Source organism: Anomaloglossus baeobatrachus, chromosome 9 (assembly GCF_048569485.1).
Source record: "Anomaloglossus baeobatrachus isolate aAnoBae1 chromosome 9, aAnoBae1.hap1, whole genome shotgun sequence".
Lineage (NCBI taxonomy): Eukaryota > Metazoa > Chordata > Amphibia > Anura > Aromobatidae > Anomaloglossus > Anomaloglossus baeobatrachus.
Genome location: NC_134361.1, coordinates 21,856,226 through 21,875,516, shown reverse-complemented (window position 1 = coordinate 21,875,516; position 19,291 = coordinate 21,856,226). Strand labels below are relative to the sequence as shown.

The following is a 19,291-nucleotide window of genomic DNA, read 5'->3' as shown; positions in this document are numbered from 1 at the left end:
GAGATTTGATCTCCTAAGCTGTTTCCTTGACATGGAATATAGTACTTGACAAGAGTTGTCCTAGTCACTGACGGACATATCGCCGGTTCAGCCGATGCGGTGAACAGGGGCCCTTGCTCGCTGGACAGTGATGAGGGGAATCTGACCTGTTGTCCGGAGCTCCAGGCTCTGGGGGCCCTGGTCAGATCGAACTCTGCGTGCCGGGCAGGGAGCAATCCTGCAGCTCCACACAGTAAGTGCAGGCAGCAGAATGCAGGATTCTCTCCTCTGTTCCCTGCCCGGCACTTTCTCTGTGACACACGTGTGACGCCCCTAAACTATCAGGTCGTCACAGGGTACTGCACAATCTGCCCTCCCCGTGCAGTATTCCACCTCCCTCTTGGTTCTGGGTCCCTAACTGACAGTGTTGCCTCCAACAGCAAATCAAATCCTAGATACACCCTGCACCACACCCACCAGTGGATGGTCGAAAGAGTGGAATAGAGTCGCCCACCTGGGGGGGTCAGGGAGGGGAGGTGAGAAGTGTAGTTAGACAGAGTATGTAGAGAGAGAGAGAGGAGGTCGGGAGCAGTGGCTCCTAAGAGGAACTGTCTAGGTTGCAGACGGTGGTCTGGGCCTAGAGGAGTCGGACCCCCTGTCGCAGGGGATCGTGGCAAGGTGCCTGGACCTGTCGAGGAAGACAGCCGGCAGCCTAGCACTATAACCGATCCGTGACCAAAGGCACGGCGGGGTAAACAGACCCTTGGTCGGGGAGTAGCTTCAGACAACCCGAGAATTCACCTGAGGAGATCGGAGCCTTTATGCTCTGTTCCCACCCACTCCAGAATCGGAGCATTAGCGCAACGAGAGGGATAGGACTTTCTAATCCAAAATGGTCCAGAAAATCCCAAGCGTGAGCCCTGAGAGCAAACTCCCACACTTAGCCATAGTGGGGAGCGGGGCCCGGCAAGTTCCATACTACTGGGCCACCACAATGAAGTCAAACTTAGTGCCAGAAGGCAGGTCACGGATCACCAGGCAACACTATAGGGGACGGGACCCGGATGAGCTCCCCTCAGTGGCAGCGGCACCCAGAGAGTTGGTTTACCCGGTTGTCAGCGTCTGCTTATTGACTGAGTGAGTACGAAAATGACCCCTCTGTCCCACGGCACCCCCCCACCAAGTCCCGGGGCATCCACCCTACCCGTGAAGGGCTATGACTCCTGGCTGCCCCACTTCATCACCCCAGGTACTCCCAACGGCAGCGGCGGTACTCCCAAATTACCGTACACCACGGGTGGCGTCACGAACTCTGTCTAAATTCCACTGTACATACACCCCCTTCATTTCAGTTGCCGCATGACCCCCGGGTCTGGAGACCCTCAAGCCACAGCGAACCCGGATCCGAGCAGCTCGGCTGCTTCTACGGGGGCGGCACACACGCGCGCACCCTGATGTCGTCAGCACTGCGTGCACGTGTGTCACTTCAAAAGTTCCCGCATGGCCGGCGGGAGAAGAAGCGGCACAGCGGAGGACTTCACGGAGAGAAGCAGAGGCGGGGGCCCCTAGGAGGACAACATCGGCACAGCCAGAGCCCATACAAGAGAAGAAGCAGCTCGGCGGGGGGCCCGTACGGAGGTGCCTGAGGAGGGATAGGTGAGTGGTGACTAATAACTTAAGGAGGGGGGGTTGCTGCTGGCTAATATTGGGGGTGTACTGATGTATATGGGGGTGTAGTGATGTTGTTTTACAGGTGTAGTATATAGGGGTGTAGTGGTGTAGTATATACGGGTGTAGTGGTGTAGTTTGTTACAGGTGTAGTATATGGGGGGTGTAGTGATGTACTTTATTTCAGGTGTAGTATATGGGTGGTGTAGTGATGTAGTATATAGGGGTGTAGTGGTGTAGTATGTTACAGGTGTAGTATATGGGGGGTGTAGTAATGTAGTATATTACAGGTGTAGTATATAGTGGTGTAGTATATAGGGGTGTGGTATATGGGGGTGTAGTGATGTATATAGGGGTGTAGTATATGGGTGTGTAGTGGTGTAGTTTGTTACAGGTGTAGTATATGGGGGGTGTAGTAATATAGTAAATTACAGGTGTAGTATATGGGGGTATAGTGATGTAGTTTTACAGGTGTAGTATATGGAGATGTAGTACATGGGGGTGTAGTGATGTAGTTTATTACAGGTGTAGTATACGAGAATGTAGTGATGTAGTATATTATAGGTGTAGTATATGGGGGGTGCAGTGATGTAGTATATGGGGATGTACTATATTACAGGTGTAGTATATGGGGATGTACTATATTACAGGTGTAGTATATGGGGATGTGCTGTATTACAGGTGTAATATATGAGGATGTAGTGATGTAGTATATAACAAGTGTAGTATATGGGGATTTAGGTGTAGTGATGTAGCATATTACAGGGGTAGTATAGGAGGGGTGCAGTGATGTAGTATATGGGGAGGTAGTATATTACAGGTGTAGTATATGGGGGTGTAGTGATGTAGTATATTACAGGTGTAGTATATGGGGGTGTAGTGATGTAGTAAATGGGGATTTAGTGATAGATAGATAGATAGACAGATATATACAGTGCCTACAAGTAGTATTCAACCCCCTGCAGATTTAGCAGGTTTGATAAGATGCAAATAAGTTAGAGCCTGCAAACTTCAAACAAGAGCAGGATTTATTAACAGATGCATAAATCTTACAAACCAACAAGTTATGTTGCTCAGTTAAATTTTAAGAAATTTTCAACATAAAAGTGTGGGTCAATTATTATTCAACCCCTAGGTTTAATATTTTGTGGAATAACCCTTGTTTGCAATTACAGCTAATAATCGTCTTTTTTAAGACCTGATCAGGCCGGCACAGGTCTCTGGAGTTATCTTGGCCCACTCCTCCATGCAGATCTTCTCCAAGTTATCTAGGTTCTTTGGGTGTCTCATGTGGACTTTAATCTTGAGCTCCTTCCACAAGTTTTCAATTGGATTAAGGTCAGGAGACTGATTAGGCCACTGCAACACCTTGATTTTTTCCCTCTTGAACCAGGCCTTGGTTTTCTTGGCTGTGTGCTTTGGGTCGTTGTCTTGTTGGAAGATGAAATGACGACCCATCTTAAGATCCTTGATGGAGTAGCGGAGGTTCTTGGCCAAAATCTCCAGGTAGGCCGTGCTATCCATCTTCCCATGGATGCGGACCAGATGGCCAGGCCCCGTGGCTGAGAAACAGCCCCACAGCATGATGCTGCCACCACCATGCTTGACTGTAGGGATGGTATTCTTGGGGTCGTATGCAGTGCCATCCAGTCTCCAAACGTCACGTGTGTGGTTGGCACCAAAGATCTCGATCTTGGTCTCATCAGACCAGAGAATCTTGAACCAGTCTGTCTCAGAGTCCTCCAAGTGATCATGAGCAAACTGTAGACGAGCCTTGACATGACGCTTTGAAAGTAAAGGTACCTTACGTGATCGTCTGGAACGAAGACCATTGCGGTGGAGTACATTACTTATGGTATTGACTGAAACCAATGTCCCCACTGCCATGAGATCTTCCCGGAGCTCCTTCCTTGTTGTCCTTGGGTTAGCCTTGACTCTTCGGACAAGCCTGGCCTCGGCACGGGTGGAAACTTTCAAAGGCTGTCCAGGCCGTGGAAGGCTAACAGTAGTTCCATAAGCCTTCCACTTCCGGATGATGCTCCCAACAGTGGAGACAGGTAGGCCCAACTCCTTGGAAAGGGTTTTGTACCCCTTGCCAGCCTTGTGACCCTCCACGATCTTGTCTCTGATGGCCTTGGAATGCTCCTTTGTCTTTCCCATGTTGAACAAGTATGAGTGCTGTTCACAAGTTTGTGGAGGGTCTTAATTAGTCAGAAAAGGCTGGAAAAAGAGATAATTAATCCAAACATGTGAAGCTCATTGTTCTTTGTGCCTGAAATACTTCTTAATACTTTAGGGGAACCAAACAGAATTCTTGTGGTTTGAGGGGTTGAATAATAAATGACCCTCTGAATAAACTTTTCACAATTTAAAAAAAAAATAAATAACATTCTTTTTTGCTGCAGTGCATTTCACACTTCCAGGCTGATCTACAGTCCACATGTCACAATGCCAAGTTAATTCCGAATGTGTAAACCAGCTAAATCTGCAGGGGGTTGAATACTACTTGTAGGCACTGTATGTGTGTGTATGTATATACAGTATATATATATATATATATATATATATATATATAATATTTATTTATTTATTTATTTAATTATACCGCCATAGAAGGGGGGGCCCACGTGCAATCAGTGTCTGCCCCTGGTCCTAGTAGTGGACAACCCATTTACAGTAAGGTGGGCTTTACACGTTGCGATATCGCTACCGATATATCATCGGGGTCACGTCGTTAGTGACGCACATCCGGCGCCGGTAGCGACATCGCAACATGTAAATCCTAGGTGCGACGATGAACGAGCACAGAAGCGTAAAATATCGCTGATCTGTGTCACGTCATTCATTTCCATAATGCCAGTTCGACCGCAGGTACGATGTTGTTTGTCGCTCCTGCAGCTCCACACATCGCTGTGTGTGAACCCGCAGGAGTGACAAACATCTCCTTACCTGCGTCCCGACGGCAATGCGTAAGGAAGGAGGTGGGCGGGATGTTATGTCCCACTCATCTCCGCCCCTCCACTTCTATTGGCCGGCCAATTAGTGATGTCGCGGTGACGCCGAACGCACCTCCCCCTTGAAGAAGGGATTGTTTGGCAGTCACAGCGACGTCACTGAGCAGGTATGTGCGTGTGAAGCTGCCATAGCGATAATGTTCGCTACGGCAGCAATCACCACATATCGCATGTGCGACGGGGGCGGGTGCTATCACGCTGGACATCGCTAGCAATTGATAGAGATGTCACAACGTGTAAAGCCCGCCTAAAGCGGGCTTTACACGCTACGACATCGCTAAATTGATCTCGTTGGGGTCACGGAATTTGTGACGCACATCTGGTCGCTTTAGCGATGCCGTTGCGTGTGACACCTATGAGCGATTTTGCATCGTCGCAAAAACGTGCAAAATCGCTCATCGGTGACATGGGGGTCCATTCTCAAATATCGTGACTGCAGCAGTAACGAAGTTGTTCCTCGTTCCTGCGGCAGCACACATTGCTCCGTGTGACACCGCAGGAACGAGGAACATCTCCTTACCTGCCTCCCGGCCACAATGCAGAAGGAAGCAGGTGGCGGGATGTTACGTCCCGCTCATCTCCGCCCCTCCGCTTCTATTGGGCGGCGGTTCAGTGACGCTGCTGTGACGTCACTGTGACACTCAACGAACCGCCCCCTTACAAAGGAGCGACGTCGCTAGGCAGGTAAGTAGTGTGACGGGTCCAGGCGATGTTGTGCGACACGGGCAGAGATTTCCCCGTGTTGCACAACCGATGGGGGCGGGTACCCACGCTAGCGATATCGGTACCGATATTGCAGTGTGTAAAGCGGCCTTTAGTCTATAAGTTTCAGAATGCAGTGACATTGACAGTGGTTTGAGGTTCACACATAAACCCCTGTTCATTTCCTCCTGATAGTTTGGCTTTTAGTACAGTGTCCAGGCACCTTCATAACGTAATTAACCTGCAAATTAACCCTATACCTGCAGGTAATAACATTATCTGAAGTGACAAGTTCCCTAAAGAGGTTGACCACCTAAGGGGGCAATTTACTGTATTTACCTTAATGTATGTATTTGTGGCTTAAAATCATATTCGCAATTGGGTTTTATTAAAAAAGTCAATGACTGTGTAGAAACCATCAGACTACATTCGGATGACATCTGAGTGCAGTCCAATTTCTGCAGACTCACAGAATGGAGAAGATGGAGAATTTTTTTTCCCCACCGTCTCTTCATCCGCGAGCATCGGATCACACTCTGGTCAGAGTTTATTTGCATAATCGACCCCATTCTATGCAGACAGAATGTGCAGACAGATATTTTATTAATAAAATTTCCAATTCATTTCAGCTGCACTAACAAATTGCAGAATAAACGTGTCCAAAACCATTTTAACTTGCAAAATCAATAAAAACAGTTGAATCGCAAAACGTAACATGAAAATAAAATGTTGGATATGTATAAATGATACTTACCCTCCGTTTGATTCATAAAATCTAAGATATCGTGTAGAACGTTTTCCGTATTTATCTGCTTTGAATGAAATTCTTCACTTGCTTTCCTTAAATTTGCATATGGAGTTTTAAACCAGGGAACACGACGTTCCACCACTTCATCGTCGCTGTCGTACCACATTAGAGTGACGTCGTCCAGCGTCCGTCTCATCGTGTACGAAGTCGTATTTAATGTCAGATCAGTGGTTACCGACTTAAAGAAATAATGAGAGTGATCACCTGTGAGAGAGAGGAACCGAGGAGGGCTGGGGTTATACCAAAATCACATTGATCTTACTAGATTTTACACCAATTATGCTAAAACACTTCTCACTGCGCCCAATTCTCCTTTTGCATTTCTGCATCTACATAGCCGTATGAGGGTGAGGGTCACACGGGTCAAGGTGTGGCGTTGCGATCCCAGGTTCCTTTAAGTAAGTCTGTAGTTAGTCCCTTCATATATTCTGTGTTCAAGCTGCAGACCCTCAGATAGGGAAGGAACTCTTGGTGTGGTATGATAACATAAAGGAAGAAGACAGTCCATTTTGAAACTAGTATAATGTATAGACAAGAGATAGCAGACACAAAACTAAGGGCTAGGACACACGGCGAGTAAAACGGACCGAGTGGAATGCGATAAAAAAAATCACATTCCACCCAGTCCCATGTTACTCTATGGGGCCGCTGCCATCTGTGATTATTTTCTCAGCCCTAATCAGACCAAGAAAACAGTTGCAGCATGCAGCGGATGGAACCCGATCCGTATACACTCGTACCCATACAAGTCTATGGGTGCGAGGGAAACATTGCGATGCACTCGCATTACACAGGAGTGCAGTGCAATAATGACATCAGCTGACAACGGAGGAGATGGGGAGATTAATCCCTCCATCTCCTCCGCAGCTGTGATCTGATTGCAGGATTGGATCTCAGTTGCATGACACTCGGCTCACACTCGCAGCACACTGGGAGCTAGCATATTGCATCAGATGCCGTACACTGGTGTGGCCCCAGCCTTGGCGTTCGGATCTGTTTTACAGGCACAGACATTTCGTTTACATGTGGCAGCAATTCGCTTTTAAGCAATATTTTAGGGATAAGGCTTTGCCTGACCAGACCACTCTATTTTTTTTGTCTGACTTTCAGTGGCCACAGCCCATTCCAGTGATCCCGTTGCCCCAGCCTGCCAACTCTTGGTGATTTCCAGGGTCAGTCCCATTATGTCAAGACTTTGTCCCAACTTCCAATACTCAGTTTTTCTTTTCATGTCTTCTCTCACTATCTTCTTTGCTCTGTTTCTCCTCCTATGGGGGGAGGAACGCTCTGCACACATTTACATTATACTAAATAGACAACTCTTTTCTTGAGATCTGGTCTCCCCAGGATCAAACCCACATTTACCATTGGAGGCAGCCAAATCTATGAGCTACAGCCACCTTTGTATTGTACAGTGCCTACAAGTAGTATTCAACCCCCTGCAGATTTAGCAGGTTTGATAAGATGCAAATAAGTTAAGCTGGTGTCACACATAACGACGACGACAACGACGTCGCTGCAACGTCACCATATTCTGTGACGTTGCAGCGACCTCAACAGCGACGTCGCTGTGTGTGACACATAACAACGATCAGACCCCTGCTGCGAAATCGCTGCTCGCTCCTGAATGCTCCAGGTCATTTTTTGATCGCTGCTATCCCGCTGCGCCACGCTGATAAGCTGATAATCCTTGTGTTTGACACCGCAGCAGCGACGCTACGCTACGTCTGAAACCACACAACGACCGTCGACGTCGCTTGATCGCTGCTCCGTCGCTGCTTTTTATAACATGTTTGACAGCTTACTAACGATCATCTATGGTCGCTGCTACGTCACAGAATATGGTGACGTTGCAGCGACGTCGTTGTCGTCGTCGTTATGTGTGACACCAGCTTTAGAGCCTGCAAACTTCAAACAAGAGCAGGATTTATTAACAGATGCATAAATCTTACAAACCAACAAGTTATGTTGCTCAGTTAAATTTTAATACATTTTCAACATAAAAGTGTGGGTCAATTATTATTCAACCCCTAGGTTTAATATTTTGTGGAATAACCCTTGTTTGCAATTACAGCTAATAATCGTCTTTTATAAGACCTGATCAGGCCGGCACAGGTCTCTGGAGTTATCTTGGCCCACTCCTCCATGCAGATCTTCTCCAAGTTATCTAGGTTCTTTGGGTGTCTCATGTGGACTTTAATCTTGAGCTCCTTCCACAAGTTTTCAATTGGGTTAAGGTCAGGAGACTGACTAGGCCACTGCAACACCTTGATTTTTTCCCTCTTGAACCAGGCCTTGGTTTTCTTGGCTGTGTGCTTTGAGTCGTTGTCTTGTTGGAAGATGAAATGACGACCCATCTTAAGATTCTTGATGGAGGAGCGGAGGTTCTTGGCCAAAATCTCCAGGTAGGCGGTGCTATCCATCTTCCCATGGATGCGGACCAGATGGCCAGGCCCCGTGGCTGAGAAACAGCCCCACAGCATGATGCTGCCACCACCATGCTTGACTGTAGGGATAGTATTCTTGGGGTCGTATGCAGTGCCATCCAGTCTCCAAACGTCACGTGTGTGGTTGGCACCAAAGATCTCGATCTTGGTCTCATCAGACCAGAGAACCTTGAACCAGTCTGTCTCAGAGTCCTCCAAGTGATCATGAGCAAACTGTAGACGAGCCTTGACATGACGCTTTGAAAGTAAAGGTACCTTACGGGCTCGTCTGGAACGGAGACCATTGCGGTCGAGTACGTTACTTATGGTATTGACTGAAACCAATGTCCCCACTGCCATGAGATCTTCCCGGAGCTCCTTCCTTGTTGTCCTTGGGTTAGCCTTGACTCTTCGGACAAGCCTGGCCTCGGCACGGGTGGAAACTTTCAAAGGCTGTCCAGGCCGTGGAAGGCTAACAGTAGTTCCATAAGCCTTCCACTTCCGGATGATGCTCCCAACAGTGGAGACAGGTAGGCCCAACTCCTTGGAAAGGGTTTTGTACCCCTTGCCAGCCTTGTGACCCTCCACGATCTTGTCTCTGATGGCCTTGGCATGCTCCTTTGTCTTTCCCATGTTGACCAAGTATGAGTGCTGTTCACAAGTTTGGGGAGGGTCTTAGGGGTGCTTCACACACAGCGAGATCGCTACTGAGATCGCTGCTGAGTCACGTTTTTTGTGACCTCATTAGCGATCTCGCTGTGTGTGACACTGAGCAGCGATCTGGCCCCTGCTGCGAGATCGCTGCTCGTTACACACAGCCCTGGTTCGTTTTCTTCAAAGGCGCTCTCCCGCTGTGACACACAGATCGCTGCGTGTGACAGCGAGAGAGCGACAAATGAAGCGAGCAGGAGCCGGCAGCACAGGCAGCGTGAGATCGGCGGAGGCTGGTAACTAAGGTAAACATCGGGTAACCAAGGTGGTTACCCGATATTTACCTTAGTTACCAGCCTCCGCAGCTCTCACGCTGCCTGTGCTGCCGGCTCCTGCTCCCTGCACACGCTAAGCGGTGTGCGCTGGTAACTAATGTAAACATCGGGTAACCATACTCGATGTTTACCTTAGTTACCAGTGTCCGCAGCTTCCAGGAGCCGGCTCCGTGCAAGCGCAGCGTCGCTTGCACGTCGCTGCTGGCTGGGGGCTGGTCACTGGTCGCTGGTGAGATCTGCCTGTTTGACAGCTCACCAGCGACCATGTAGCGATGCAGCAGCGATCCTGACCAGGTCAGATCGCTGGTCGGATCGCTGCTGCATCGCTAAAGTGTGAAGGTACCCTTAATTAGTCAGAAAAGGCTGGAAAAAGAGATAATTAATCCAAACATGTGAAGCTCATTGTTCTTTGTGCCTGAAATACTTCTTAATACTTTAGGGGAACCAAACAGAATTCTGGTGGTTTGAGGGGTTGAATAATAAATGACCCTCTGAATAAACTTTTCACAATTTAAAAAAAAATAAAAAAAGAAATAACATTCTTTTTTGCTGCATTTCACACTTCCAGGCTGATCTACAGTCCAAATGTCACAATGCCAAGTTACTTCCGAATGTGTAAACCTGCTAAATCTGCAGGGGGTTGAATACTACTTGTAGGCACTGTATATAGCAGTGTATTTCTATATCACTAATTCTAAAGGGAGAGTAAAAGTCAGGTTGGGGTTATTTTCCTATAAGATAAATAAAAAAATAATGAAAAATAATTACAAAAAGCTAATTCTCTCTTCTTGAGATCTAGCTTTCCCAGGAATCGAACCCACAGCCTCCATTATTACAGACAGTAGCTAAAGATAAGAGAATTTTGTATACTTGAAGCTGCAGTGCAGAATCTGAACCCACAGGCGGATTATACTGGTACATAGAGATACAGTGTACAAATCAGTACAAATCAGGGAAAACAATAGTCAGATTTTTTTCTTCCTACAAAATTACTAAAAATAATGAAAAACAATTGCAATAATGTCATTTTAATGCGCTTTTTTAAAACAAACAAACAATCAACATCACAAATCAGCAAATAAATATTTTGTGTCCCTGTAATCGTAACAATGTGCAAATCACAGGAGTCCAAATATTTAATGGGATCAGTAAACGATGTTAAAAAAAAATGGTGTGACTAATTTTTTCTCTCCATTATACCCTTAAAAATGTAATAATGTAACACTAAGGCCATGTTTACACATAGTGTAAATGCTGCTGTTTTTCTACTGCTTTTCTTCGGCCTGTTTTTTGCAGGTGTCTGCACCACATGACACAATAATAATAAATCTTTATTTTTTATTAATAAATCTTTATTTTTATATAGCGCTAACATATTCCGCAGTGCTTTACATACATTGGCAACACTGTTCCCATTGGGGCTCACAATCTAAATTAGCTATCTGTATGTCTTTTGGAGTGTGGGAGGAAACCAGAGAACCCGGAGCAAACCCACGCAAACACGGGGAGAACATACAAACTCCTTGCAGATGTCCTGGGTGGGATTTGAACCTTGGACCCCAGCGCTGCAAGGCTGCAGTGCTAACCACTGAGCCACCGTGACACAATAACAATCTTCTCTGATTATTACATGTTTGCTGCGTTTGTTCTATGGAAGGTGTGCACAACAATTTTCGTCTAAGGGCCACATTACAATTTTGAATCAATCAAAATGGCCTCAAAAGTTTGTAAAGGGGTACTTACACATTACTTCAACACTAAAACCACCATCAGTACATTAATACATCACCAAAACCAAGTTTTAAGTATTTGAAGAGGATTTGGAGAGATTTCGCTCAGTTTCTGCTCCAAAAACTTAGTGTGAACACACTTTAACATGAAAAAAACTAAGTTTTTAGAGCAGACACTCACTAAATCCTCCTCATAAAAATACTTGAAACTTTGAGATTACGTTTTAACATAGCCATGAAGCATGTTATAGATTGCTACATGTGTAGAAGATCAGAACCTCCGTTAGAGCATGAGTGCATTTCCAGAAACATAATCAGTACAAAAATGCAGTGCCAGAAGCACCATCAGTACACAAATGGAGAATCAAGACCAACATCAGTACACAAATGCAGCATCAGGAACACTGTCAGTACATGAATTCACCAGAAGCACCATCAGTACCAGAATGCAACACCAGTAGCACTGAAAGTACAAGATTGCAGCATCAGAACCACCATCAGTACATTTAGTGCACTGCAATAACCATCATCAGTACCATAATGCAGCATCAGAACCATCATCAGTACATGAAGGCAGCATCAGTACATGTATAAAGAACCCACAATAGTGCAGCAATCAAATGTAATTTCATGTCAGCCCTATACATGTAGTACTTGAACCTACAATTCCAAGTATGTCATTAACAATGGTAAGGAGATACTGGGAGTTGTTGTTACCAGTCATCATCAGACTGTAAACCACACAGAACCACAGTACTGATGAGACATAGTCAGTATCACAAAAACATTTTTTGTCCCTTTTGTCTCCACGTAATATAGACACCATGATGGGATTTCACATCCACAGCTCTTCTCTCCAGACTTCCCTCTTCACCAGTCTTCTGCAGCTCATCCCGACACAGAGCCCTTAAAAATAGAAGTATTGTGGAGACACGGGGCTCAGTGGGTGCTCTCGTCCGCTGGCCCGGCCGCCTTTAGAAAGACAGCGTGGCCCAGGGCTCATCCCAACTGAACGCCGACCTCTTTAACCGTGGGCAGAACACTACTCAGACAACACAGGGTGAAGGAATCACAATATTAACACTTTATTGGATCCCCAAAATATTAACGGCACATAGCACATAACCAGCAAAACACACAAATGAAACAGGCAACAGAGTCTCACCCTTCCGCTGGCTCACCAGGGATTTAGAATGTCCGTGTCTCAGAGCTTCCAGGGCTACTTACTCCAATCCAGCAGCACCCCGCTTTTGGCGGGCACTCACCGAGAATGGAATAATGCCAGATTTAGGAAGCTGGCTGAGGTCTGCAAAGTCTGTAGCCAGGTGACCGAATTGTCCCAACCTGGGTTTCTTCCTTAAGTAGTCTCTGGTATGATGATATGATATAATCCTGGCAGCCGGAGTTGAAGTCCCTAGACTGCGGATATGGTCTCCAATCGGAATCGAAGTCCCTAGATTGAAGCCATGTAGCCAAGTGATCATGTAGTCGGAGCCAAAGTCCCTAGACCGAGTCCACAAGGCATCCTGGTTCTGATCCCCTAGCCAGCTCCTAAGAGCTTAGACTGGATCATGCAACATCCATCAACAACCAGGTGACTCCAAGAAGTCCCCTTTTATAGCCATAACCTTCCCTTAGGGTATACTGTGCCCTTATCGGATTGGTTGTACAAGGTTGCTTCTCTTATTGGATGAATTTCAAGCTGCATGGATAATGTTCATTTAAATGATGTGGGTAGAAAGACTGAGGATATTTACATGTAGTCTAAAATCCACAGACTAGGCAATGGCCACTGAGATAATTTACATTAGATTAGCAATACAATGGGTGTCTGGCCTTCAGTGGCCAAAACAATTACATGAGTCAACAAAAACTTCAATACTAAACTCCCAAGAGTCTTGTAGAACAATGAGGGATTATCCCCCATCTATAAACAAACTGTCTTCATGTCTGGCTGAATTTTAAGAAAGTTAACCCATGCTAGGCATTGAGTGTCCATGTCATCACAAGTCATTATAATGCCCCACAAAAAAATAAATATCTCTCATGCTGCGCCCATGAAAAAATAATTACCCGTCACTATGCTTTCAGCAGAAAATATCCCTCACACTGCACCTGTCCGTAATATAACTCTCTCCATAGTGTCCACCACACTACCCCCCTCCATTCTGTCCTCCCCCACACTGAGCCTCTCCATAAATCCACCTACTCCCCACTGCCCCACTCCATAATGTCTTCCCCAAACTAAGCTTCTCGTTATGATCCCCCCACCATACTCCCCCTCTCCAAAATATCCCTCCCGAACTATAATATTCCCCTCATACTGCCCCCTCTGCATAAAATCCCACTGCCCCATGCTATATTGTGCCCCCTTTCACAATTTCTCCTCCTCCATATTGTACCTTGGAAGTAATTGCAACCCTCTACATCCTGAAAATTACACATTTAAGCTACTGTATATGAATCATCTTACTGATATCTAAAGCTTCCAATCAAGCAAAACTAAAAATTTGGAACAGTATAAAGGAATGTAAGAGTGGAAACCAAGATCAGAGACTTAGGAGTCTTAAGGCCACTTTACACACAGAGATAAATCTGCGGCAGATCTGTGGTTGCAGTGAAATTGTGTAAAGTGGCCTTTAGAGGCAATTAAATATAACCAAGAGGTCACAAAGGCTTAATTAAACCTAGGAGGTTTTTGGATGGGTAGAGAAGAAGCTCCATCCATAGAGGGGGATCTTTTAAAAATGTTTCTGAACTTAGGCGAGCTAAAGTAATAGCTAATTATAATATGTTGCAAAGTTGTATTTTGGAATTACTAACCTTTCAGTGTGAGACCATAAAAACCCTGTGAGAATCTGAAGGCATTGCTTAGACCTAACTGGCTAAGATAATGCTAATATATCATCAGCTTATAGCCCAATTTTATGTTACTGGTGGCCAACAATTATGCAACTTATTTTAAAAGTTGATCAGCCCATCAGAGGCTCCATCATCAGGGCAAAAATAAGAGGCGGCAAAAGTCAACATTGTATTTTCCCAACTGTAATAAAGGGTTGAAAAATGCTCCTGGATATAAACACCCTAATGGAAGGCAAAAAATGCCTGTTATTCAGGCTTTAACTATAATTACTCCAATACACAGAACACATTACCTGAAGAGGCAAAATGAGCCAAAGCTAAGAGCAGAAGACCTCTCTGGACCTGACATCACCTCTCTACTAACCAGAGTCCCACAATGTCTGTCTGCTATTTCATCCTTTTTCTATGTGCGATTTCTAAAGCTTAACATGGACAAAACAGAATTTATTATCTTTCCTCCTCCTCACTCAACCCTCCCAGCAAGCCTATCCATCAAAATTGATGGCTGCTCACTCTCCCCAGTCTCACAAGCTCATTGCCTGGGGTAATCCTCAACTTTGCTCTCTCCTTCAAGCCACACATCCAAGCCATCTTCACCTCATGCTGACTACAACTCAAAAATATCTCCCATATTTGTGCATTCCTTAACCAAGAATCAGCAAAAACACTAGTACATGCACTCATTATGACCCGTCTCGACTACTGCAACCTCTTCCTCTCTGGCCTCCCTTCTAACACTGTTGCACCCCCCCAATCTATCCTAAACTCTGCGGCCCGATTAATCCACCTGTCCCCCCGCTATTCCCCGGCCTCTCCTCTCTGACAATCCCTTCACTAGCTTCCCATTACCCAAAGACTTCAGTTCAAAACCCTAACCATGACATATAAAGCCATCCACAACCTGTCTTCTCCACACATCTGTGGCCTAGTCTCCCAGTACCTACCTGCACACAACCTCAGATCCTCACAAGATCTCCTTCTCTACTACTCTCTTATCTCCTCTTCCCACAAGCGCATACAAGATTTCTCCCGCGACATAATCTGGAACGCTTGACCCCTGCATATGAGACTCAGCTATCATGGAAAGCTTCAAAAGGAACCTGAAGACCCACCTCTTCCGACAAGCCTACAACCTACAATAGCCCTCAGTCCAGTACACCACTGCACAACCAGCTCTGTCCTCACCTACTGCACCCTCACCCATCCCCTGTAGACTGTGAACCCTAGCGGGCAGGGTCCTCTCTCCTCCTGTAACAGTCTGTGCCTTATATTGTTCATGATTATTGTACTTGTTTTTTTATGTATACCCTTGTCACTTGTAACGCACCATGGAATAAACAGCGATATAATAATAAATAATAATAATAACAATACACTCTCCACAGAATAAGACAGTTGGCAAAAGACATATGAGCCACAAAATCCCCATCTCTGGAGAATCAGCTCCTCTGTCTCCTATTATTCTATCCAATAGAACCAGTGGTGGACACATATAGGAGATGACGTGAAGGCCAATTTTACTGAAATCATTAATGTCTGTGGGAGATAGGAAACATTTGAGTGTGGAGTTTTCCCAATAGGTGGCTATATCCTATATAATATGTAAAAAGAGAAAGAAGCCAGCACATCTGAGAGTGGCATGCAACAAATAAAATGTAAATTCACAGATTAATTCCAACTGTACTATAATATAAAATGAGACTTTTAGCAAAATATTGATCAATTTTTTGAGCCACTCCTACCACGTCACGGCAAATCTCAATAGGGGGTCCTGCTTTATATTTTTTATTTCACTGTGCCATGTGGCATCGAAGATAAATTAAAAGCAGAAGCATAAGAGCAACACATATCTGAGACCTTTATATAACCACTTCCATGTCACAAAAAGAGGCAACCTCAGATCCTCACAAGATCTCCTTCTCTACTCCCCTCTATCTCCTCTGCCTACAATCGCATACAAGATTTTTCCCGCGCCTACCCCATAATCTTGCTTACATCATTTTGCCTAGGTTACCGGCTACCACTGCACTCTAGCAATGGTGGCCAATAATGGAGAGTCAGGAGCGCTCAGATCAGATAATGCTACCGGTCAGAGCTGTGAACGGATTGTCTAACCCCATCAATCAAGTAGTTGGTTGCCTCAGGAGGAGTGCACCTGAAGTTAGAAGATGGGAACAATCTTTAAAGACTTTTTTTTCCACCCCTTGAGGTTTAGCCAAGTCAAGTGTTCCTTTTTTGTTGTTCCTTCTAAACTCATGTATCATAAAAAATAAATCTCACTCCAGAAGTATTAAGTTGCTTATACACCAAAAATTTTCATTAGGTCAAACAATCATAAGTACTGTGCAAAAGGTTTAGACAGGTGTAGAAAAAATGTTTGCAACTTAAGAAAACGCAAAGTGAATGAATAAAAGAAAACTGTAAATCCCATCAATATTTGTTGACCCCTTTTTGCTTCATCAGTTCTTCTCGAACCCTTGTACTTAGTTTTTGAAGAAACCTTCCAGGAATCTGTTCCAAACATCTTGGAGGACTGACCCCAGATCTTCTGTGTATGAGGCTTGCGTGTATCCTTCTGTCTCTTGATCCCAGACAGATGGGACAATGTGAGATTATGGCTTGGTGCACACTGGATCATCACTTCCAGGGCTCTGTGGGGGCCGGAACAACACTTCCAGGGCTCTGTGGTGGCCGGATCATCACTTGCAGGGCTCTGTGAGGGCCAGATCATCACTTTCCAGGGTCTGTGGGGGCCAGATCATCACTTCCAGGGCTATGTGGATGCCAGATCATCACCTCAAGGACTCCTAGTTCTTCTTTGCATTGAAGATTGTTCTATATGACATTGGCTGGGTGTTTGGAGTAGTTTTCCGGCTGCAGCTTAAATTTGGAGCCAATCAAATGTCTCCTGATGGTATTATATGATGAATAAGTATCTTCCTGTATTAATCAGCAATGAGTACACCATTAATCCTGACCAAATACCCAACTCCATTTGCTGAATTGCAGCCGGAAACTTACAGGACCCTCAACTGTCCTCACTGTTCCTGCAGACCACATAACTACAAAAAACATATCCAGTGGCACTCAATAATATATGGATACTTTGGCATTGCATTACTGCTATAAGAAGATTAGAAAAAAAGGGATAATTACATAGTTAATGTAAAATGAGTAAAAAACATAAGTATCGCATTACTTCTTTAGAAATATTTGCAAAGAGAGATTCTTAGCTTATGTATTGGCCGGTCCATGTGAGCCTGATAACCTCCATACACTGAGCAGTGATTGAAACACAAATGCTGCCAGGAGGAGTAAAGTTAAATTCCTCCCAGCAGCATCGTTAAATGTGCAAGTGCGGGGCAGGTTTCAAACACAGCAGATTAACCCCATATCTACAGGTTAATAGCATTTTTATACCTGACAGGTTCCCTTTAATGCAATCCTGGACATCTTATTTCTGTGAATTAAGTAAAGCAAAATATTTCTAAGGTTACTCCGGTTCCCACCTATGCATCTACCAATACATATAACATATTACCTGAAATGGCAAAACCACTAGGCAACAAGAGGAGCAGAATATGTACCACACATGCTTTCATCTTCTGAAAGTTCCTGCTGTCTTTTTCCTCGTTGATATGTCAGACTGACAGAGGTTGGCACAGCTTTCAGACTTGCCACCCTTTTATAGAGCGTTTGAGGATTACGGTATTTGGGTGTGTTTCCAGCTGGCACCTAAAAAGTCCCTTGTTATATATAAATAATATCCAAGATTAGATTAACCGGTCCTGTCTGAGATCTTGCATAATATTTATACGCTTTGTAGAATAAGAGAGTTGGCAATGAAAAACAAGAGCCACAAAATACACAATAAACGCCTTATAGGTAACAGTCCCATCTCTGGAGAATCAGCACCTACTATTCACTGATCCAATCTCCAATCTGGAGGCCACATATAGAACGGGATGAAGTGAAGTGGAGGCCAATATACTGCAGTCTTTTCAGTCTGTGGGAGATAGGAAACATTTGAGTATACACTATGTAGCCAAATGTTTATGGACATCCTAACAATTGTTTCAGTCTCACTCACTCCAAACAAGTAAACAAAACAAGCACACAGCCATGAAAAGAAAGATAAAATCTAATTTGTGGAGTGATCCAGAATAGATACCCCTAATAAAGTGCACAATGCTGTAATACCTCTGCAGAACTATGAGTTTAGATGGGTAGCAGGGGGGAGACCCCAACGACCGTTTTGCTGGAAGGCAGCTTTTTTTTATCACCCCTGGGAAAAAGCTGTCTTCTGGCGAAACGGTCGTTGTGTACTTTATTAGGGATATCCATTCTGGATCACTCCACAAATGAGATTTTCTCTTTTTTTACCTCTGCTCTGACCTCTTTTTATTAGCCTCCTAACTGGTCATGGTTCTATTTAATTAATTATTTATATATTACATCCTTGTATACGGTTATAGTTTACACTTGACAAATATTTGGCAATCCCTAAATATATATGCAGGTCTGTCTCACTACATCATAGTTTGAGTTTATCTGGATGCAGGGGGTATACGTATACAATTGGATTTTATTCCCTGTTATTGTGCACGGGTTACTTATACCTTCATTTTCTTGTACCCATCCTTCCTCCTTCATTTTGAATGTCATATGTGTATTTTTGCATTTTGTCAATAATTTATTTATATAAATATTTTTTTAATACATATCATTTTCATTTTATTATCCTTTTTTGGTACATATTCTTCCAGTTCTTCTGTGTTTTCAATCCTATTATTTTATTAGCCTTGGCAGCAGCTGCCTGACACTGGTCACTAAACTTGAGTTTTTCGTACACTGATACAACCATGTCTCTCAGTCACAGTTTTAGGCCTCTTTCACACGTTCGTGAAAAACCATGCACGTTTTTCACAGACGTGTCAGAGGTGCGTTTTGCCCTCCGTGAGCTGTGTTTATGGGCTACGTGTGTTCTCTGTGTGTTATCCGTGGTAACACACGAAGAATAGGAACTTTCTGCTCACCTGTCCCTGGCGTCGCTGTCCGTGGTGCTGAACTTCAGTCTCCGGTCCTGCCAACTCCCTGCTGCTACTGCTTCCGGCCG

At 44.8% G+C, this 19,291-nt stretch overlaps 1 protein-coding gene across 1 annotated transcript in view; it reads right to left on the bottom strand.

Annotated features, from left to right (window-relative positions):
• Positions 1-17,806, bottom strand: part of LOC142250304 (major histocompatibility complex class I-related gene protein-like) — a 39,173-nt gene extending 21,367 nt beyond the window's left edge. Inside the window, exons 1-2 of the mRNA XM_075322444.1 lie at positions 17,717-17,806; positions 6,118-6,375 (exon numbers count right to left, since the gene is read on the bottom strand). Coding sequence (XP_075178559.1) covers positions 6,118-6,375; positions 17,717-17,777 — 319 coding nt within the window. The 5' untranslated portion in view covers positions 17,778-17,806. The remainder of the gene's footprint in view (positions 1-6,117; positions 6,376-17,716) is intronic.
• Positions 17,807-19,291: the final 1,485 nt, after the last annotated feature.